Source organism: Diaphorina citri, unplaced genomic scaffold, assembly GCF_000475195.1.
Source record: "Diaphorina citri unplaced genomic scaffold, Diaci psyllid genome assembly version 1.1 scaffold814, whole genome shotgun sequence".
In the NCBI taxonomy this organism is placed as follows: Eukaryota; Metazoa; Arthropoda; class Insecta; order Hemiptera; family Psyllidae; genus Diaphorina; species Diaphorina citri.
Genome location: NW_007378246.1, coordinates 109,344 through 116,097, shown reverse-complemented (window position 1 = coordinate 116,097; position 6,754 = coordinate 109,344). Strand labels below are relative to the sequence as shown.

General features: G+C 33.8%; 1 protein-coding gene across 1 annotated transcript in view; it reads right to left on the bottom strand.

Moving 5' to 3' along the window:
• LOC103512249 (calcium uptake protein 3, mitochondrial) overlaps positions 1 to 5,899 on the bottom strand; it is a gene marked incomplete at its 3' end in the record, with an annotated part of 19,969 nt that extends 14,070 nt beyond the window's left edge. Inside the window, exons 1-6 of the mRNA XM_017445321.1 lie at positions 5,759 to 5,899; positions 5,364 to 5,474; positions 5,007 to 5,054; positions 4,725 to 4,807; positions 3,306 to 3,350; positions 2,308 to 2,445 (exon numbers count right to left, since the gene is read on the bottom strand). Of these exons, the coding sequence (XP_017300810.1) occupies positions 2,308 to 2,445; positions 3,306 to 3,350; positions 4,725 to 4,807; positions 5,007 to 5,054; positions 5,364 to 5,474; positions 5,759 to 5,807 (474 nt within the window). The remainder of the gene's footprint in view (positions 1 to 2,307; positions 2,446 to 3,305; positions 3,351 to 4,724; positions 4,808 to 5,006; positions 5,055 to 5,363; positions 5,475 to 5,758) is intronic.
• Between the last annotated feature and the right edge of the window lie 855 nt (positions 5,900 to 6,754).

Sequence of the window (6,754 nt, the reverse complement as noted above, 5' to 3'; positions counted from 1 at the left end):
TCTCTCTCTCTCTCTCTCTCTCTCTCTCTCTCTCTCTCTCTCTCTCTCTCTCTCTCTCTCTCTCCCTCCCTCTTTCTCTTTATCCATGCTCTATCTCTCCCTCTTTCTCTTTGTCCATGCTCTATCTCTCTCTCTCTTCTCTTTGTCCATGCTCTCTCTCTCTTCTCTTTGTCCATGCTCTATCCCTCTCTCTCTCTTCTCTTTGTCCATGCTCTATATCTCTCCCTCTTTCTTGTGTTCTGTCTCTCCCTCTCCTTTGCTGTCTCCTTTTCCAATTTTTCTTTGTGTTCTCTCTCTCTGTGCATTTCTTTTCTCATCATTGCTCTGTACACTTACTCCCTCTCTCCTCCATAGTCCTCTTCCTTTATTTTTTCCACTCTCTCCCTCCCTCCCTCCTTCATATTCTTCTTCCTTTCTTTCTTCCACCCTCTCCCTCCCTCTCCTCTGTTTTCCTTTCCCTGTCCCCTTTGCTGTCTTCATTTTCTACTCTCTCTCCATTCCTCTACTCTCTCAATCTTTCTCTGCCCTGTCTCCCTCTCTCTTCCATATTCATCTTCATTTCTTTCTCCCTCCCTCTCTCTCCTCTGTTTTCCTTTCTCCATTTTCCCTTTGTCCTCTCTCCATTTTATTTCTCAACATTTCCTCTTTGCACTCAAGTGTAAAGGATTGATCAATTTAGCAGTGGTCAGTTTCCCAAAATGGAAAATACACCCTACATTGCACCCTAAAATTTCAACAATTTCCTTTCATTTTAAAATGAATACTCTTCAAGTTCAAATTAATGAAAACCAACACATAGTCAACTCATGTTACATCTCATCTCTTCCTCCAAGTTTTATCAGTAAAACATTTTCAAATTATCTAGGCTTAAATTAAACGGCAGGTAGAAAGGTAGGTACTTACCTAAGAGGAATATAGGTATCCAATATGTACTTACCTTCCTCGGTGCTCGGTAGGCATGAACTGCACTTTTCTCTCGGAAGCCAAGTGCCCAATACATGGACCCCATGCCAGCAGCTATACCCAAGCAGATTTTCCAAGTCAGAGCCGCTTTCCTTTGAGGGACATTGCTGTAAAATCTCACTGGCAGAGAAGATTTGAGGAATTTAGAGAACCTAAGATGTCTGCACAGAAGTGACATTGTGTGACTTGTTCCTTGACTAGATTTCCTAGAAAACAACTTCACAAATGAACTAAGAATGGGACGATCAAAAAATCTACTTCATTTTCTTGAAGAAAACTTGAAAACTGCTATCAGTCCCACACACTTTCAGATTTTTTTTTTTTTTATCAATGCGAATTTTTGTAAAAAATGTAAAAATGCATTTTACATTTTTTATTTTTGCAAAATAAAAACAAACATTCCATTTGGTATCACAATATTTTGAAGGGGCAAAATGTAAAGATTTATATGAACGCCTGATTTCTTTCTATGTATGCAATGTGCCAAACATATTTCATGACAGTAGACTTTTCATTTTCATTACACGGTTTGGCCGCAAGCTCTACGAGTACTCTTTGGGCTCTTACATGTGGGTTATAGGTACCAACATTCCATTCTTACCTACCTGTCGTTTTACAAGCAGTGTTATCTCACGACTGGATATTTTCTAGAGCTGTAGGTAATGGGTAGGTATTCGATCTTTTTACTGGGTATCTACGTATGTATGTACTTACTAAAAAATTCTCTAAATCAACAGGCTGATGTTTATAATCAATAATCATATGTAGGTACAAAACCTAGTTATAATTATTATGAAATGACAACTTGTGTCACTTCCATGATAAAGGTATCGCAAAGTTCAAAAATCACGAGGAAAATCTATGTTGCTCACAAAAATCACCAGCCACTCTGCAAAAGAAAAGAAAATCACCTAGACAGTAGAAAATCTAGTTGAAACAACATTAACTATCCACACCTCGTCTGTATACCTAAATTATTGACCAAAGGTAGGTACTCAAGTTATGGTTTTAAAATCAATCAACGTGGCTTACAACTTGGAAGTTTACCGGTTATAGCAATACAAATAACCTATTTCAATTGTGATTGAAATACCGCCACTTAAGTTCGAATTTTCATTATCATTGTTTATCTTTGGTATATTGATAGACAGGTGTTCCCTATGATTTATATAGACACCACATTGACTATTAAAAACAGTACATTAATTCATATTAGGGTACTATTAACTCGACAAAAAGCAAAACATTTTATTTTTCAACCTCACGAAAAAAAACACACAAAAACAACTGTCGAAAATATTTTTTTAGTTACACGCAGATTTTGTTATGCTTACAAAAACTTACAACATAATCGACTGAACCATTTAACGTCGAATTATTTTCAGATGATTCGTTCTGGTTTTCAGGTTTCAATTCTGGAGGCTCCAACACTAATTTTCCTTTGCTCTCTTCTTGTGAACTTTCAATAATCATTTGAATAAACTAGAAAGAAGTTTGACGAAAAAATGATGAACAATAAATTGCACAATAGGTAGATTGCACAATAGGTAGATTTAAAAATATTAAGGCCAAGTAAAAAAAAAAAAACGCCCTGAAGCAAAAACGAAGCACTCTGGATTAATGTTACTTACCCCATTCAGGATGTATGGACTTCTGATACATTATTAACTTTGCAAATAAATAGATGTATGTTACATTTATCTTTCTCAACTTTAAATCTATTTGCAAAAGAAAGGAGACATTTCACATTGCATAAGAAAATTTGTTTCATTTTTGTTAAAACTCACCATTAGTGATCAACCAGATAAAATTGAATAGGTAGTGTGGTTAGAATTCTGTGTTTATTGGTTTCACAATTTCACCTTGATCAGCATATATCGGACTTATCAAAGTGAATATAAATATTATTAACATTATGACCTGATATCCTGATGTAAAAAATTATTAGAGCAATCATAGTGCGCAAGAGAAAATTGACACAGTTACAGACAACAAGAAATGGGTATGGGAAGTAGAAGACTTTCATCATATTTAAGAGTGTTAAAATGGCTTCACCTAACATTGGAATGTGGTTAAATTGAAGTTATCTCGTGCACTTTAATATATGATGATGGATGGAGAGTAAAGTTAAAGATGCGTTCATGACATTTTAGATCTAAATCCTACATGAAATTAAATGACTTTGAAAAGACAGGGTTACAAGTAATGTTGTATTCTTGATGCTTCCATAGAAATGTGTTAGAATTAGAAAATAAACAAGACATACCAGATCACCGTTCTAGAAAGCATGATGTCAATTAAATTAAGCAAAACAAAATATCAAAACGAAAAGATCAACTTGCCTTTGTAAGTTCGTGGATACCCTTGCCGGCCAAAATTCGAACAATCTAATATTTTTTTGTCATATAAGAAGGGAAGAGAAAAACAAAAAACAAAATTTAATAACCAAAACTGTAAATAAAAATAAAACAAAGATCAACAAAATAAAAGTAAATGAGAGGTCAGTAAAATAAATAAGGTTATACCTGCGTACGTTTTTTTCTTCCTTTAAAAAATATGTATTAAATTCTAAATATAGCTGTATCTTTTGATAACCTGATAATAGCTAGGTTATATGGTCATATTTTTTATAACCTCAGTGAAGATTCATCTCCAGTAGAAAATACTTTCCTTTCTATAGGATAAGGAAAGTAAAAATACTATAAAGCAATTTTATCACTGGGAAATGCCAATATACTAGTAGATACAACAGAATCAAAGAACATATTATCTGGTCTTCCTTACAAGACAGATCACACTTTTAAGCAAACTAAAGTGTTTCCCGTTAATTTCAGTTGATTTTTCTTTTAACTAACGTCACTGAGGACATATGCATAAGATTTAATAATGCCAGCTATAAAATACCAACATGGCTTGTCTAGACTGGAAACACCTTAATTGGGTGTGTAGAAATACATTAGAACATATAAAGCAAAATAAAAGACAGGAGAACGTTCAAAAGAGTAAAAAATAAGTGAGTACAAGAAATTCTGGGCTTGTCTAGACTGGAAACACCTTAATTGGGTGTGTAGAAATACATTAGAACATATAAAGCAAAATAAAAGACAGGAGAACGTTCAAGAGAGTAAAAAATAAGTGAGTACAAGAAATTCTTCTCAAGAAAAAGCCAGAACAATGGTGTAGCTGGAGGGGTTTGGAAATGTAAGAAAATAAAGAGAAGCTGTGTAGATATATGTCTAATGGGAAGATTGCTAGATGTGGGTATTCAAAACAGCAAGTGAGATGTCAAATTACGTACAGTGAAGAAAATGGGCTATTTTCTTGCTCACAGTAAGTACCTTTGATATAGGTATATTTCATTAAAATTACAACAAATTTCAAGACCTTGCAAATAGTCTTCCCTGGTTTCATTAGGTTGAAATTTAATAAATCATAATGATAAAAATAAATACTAGGTACTGTGACCAAGAATATATCAATGAGTAGGGGTAGTTGTAAGGAGGGAGAGTGAAAACTACTGAAAGTGCTGAAAATGAAGACAAATAAACTTGGTTGAGGATACAATACTTTACCACTAGAAATTCGTTTTTGTCCACTCTCTGATTTCCATCTGTGTCAAACATGTTGAAAGCAATTCGAAATCCGGTCATTGGTTCTGAAAGGATAAGAATTTGATATCAGTACAAAAACTGTCATTTACATATTTTAAAGCTTTTTTTTATTATTTGGCTTTAAATTTGGTTGAGGATACAATACTTTACCACTAGAAATTCGTTTTTGTCCACTCTCTGATTTCCATCTGTGTCAAACATGTTGAAAGCAATTTGAAATCCGGTCATTGGTTCTGAAAGGATAAGAATTTGATATCAGTACAAAAACTGTCATTTACATATTTTGAAGCTTTTTTTTATTATTTGGCTTTAAATTTTTTTTTCTCATTTTTGTCCAAGTTTTTCAGGGTAAGTATGAGATTTTTTTTTTTTTTCATTCACATTGTGAGGTCATGCCTACTTACCAATAACAAACAAGCCAACTGTACTTACTAGTGAGTATGGTTAGAAGAAACAGGTATTCAGTGTATGATATTATTCCTGAAATAATAGATAAAGAAGTACAATTTTATTTAGGATATAGGTATTGCAGATATTTAGGTTCTGTAAAAGTGATAAATAATTATCCTACTCTATCCCTTGAGAAAAAAAAACACCAAGTAAAAAATAAGTAGGTATTTCCATTCTAATACAATGAGCTGAAAGTGACCACTAATGCCTACCTGAAGCAATAGCAGCCAACCCCTGTAACTGTGGTTAACATCCCAAACAAATCAGGCTAAATGACCACCCTAGGGTCTGCATTCAGAACCACAAGTAAAACCTGAAGTAAAATAAAAGATAGCATACCTTTATCTCTTAGCTGCCTGAACAACTGTGTTGATCCTTTGTGTAAAGTTGGTGTAACATCTTTGATTGCTTTCAGTTCTTTCTGTGTTAGTATTCTTCTTTTTAGTCTTGCTGTAAGTAAAACACAAAGAGAAGTATGAGAATTATTTTGGTGTAACATCTTTGATTGCTTTCAGTTCTTTCTGTGTTAGTATTCTTCTTTTTAGTCTTGCTGTAAGTAAAACACAAAGAGAAGTACCTATGAGAATTATTATGAAAAACAGCTTACAATTAAATGTGTGTTTACAGGTAAAGGTTTTCATTTTAGGGCTAAATTATAGAATGTTATCAAGGTAAGTAAGTGCATAAGTACCTTGCCTAGAAAAAAAAGGTAAAAAAATAATAATCCAACTTACGCCTCGGTTCATCTTCAACAAATGACTCCAGAAAATCTTGAGGTGTCATATAAAGCTGTCCATCGTATTCCACAGAAGCAAACTTAATGAATCTCTTCTCTCGGGAAGTTAGCTTGACAGCTTTATTCAAAAGCTCATCCTCTCTCTGCAATCATTAGAAGTAGGCATTTTCCTATGTTTGGTACCTATTAAGTTTTCTAAAATAGACAGGTGGTTAATCCTCAATCAGCCAGGTCTACAATCTCATGGTACTGTGTTTGTTAACATCTGAGCATGCTTTGACTCTAAGACCAAACAGGCTTGGAGCGTTCTCACAGGTTAACTAACACTTCAAAGGAGATCACAGTCCCGGGTACAAGGAATATAGAATGTGAAAACCACTGTACAAGGTTAAATTAGAATGAAATGTAATTTTGCCTTGTACATATCTAATGTCACTCTGGTTTGAACTAGATACTAAAATTTCAACAATTTCCTTTCATTTTAAAATGAATACTCTTCAAGTTCAAATTAATGAAAACCAACACATAGTCAACTCATGTTATATCTCATCTCTTCCTCCAAGTTTTATCAGTAAAACATTTTCAAATTATCTAGGCTTAAATTAAACAGCAGGTAGAAAGGTAGGTACTGAGAAAAAGGGAGAAAATAGAAATTTCATTAGACATAATTAAAACCGAATTATTCTGTTCTTATAAAGATTTTATTGTTAAGTTCAGCAATAGTGTCGTAAAGGGGTCGGGAAACAAGTTGGTTAAAATGAAACTATTGTCATGCTCTGCAGTAAGGGCGGGAAATAGTTGGTGGGATTACTTACTTGGAAAATTCATCAGAACTATTTGACCAATTTGAAAGGACACATACAATTTTAATAGATGGCCTTAAATTTATTTTTTAATCAAGTTAATATTGAGCAGAAACTATACAGAGGGGAATTACATGATCATCAGTGGGGCACAAAGCATTGAATGTTCAAGTACTCGGACAAATGGGCGA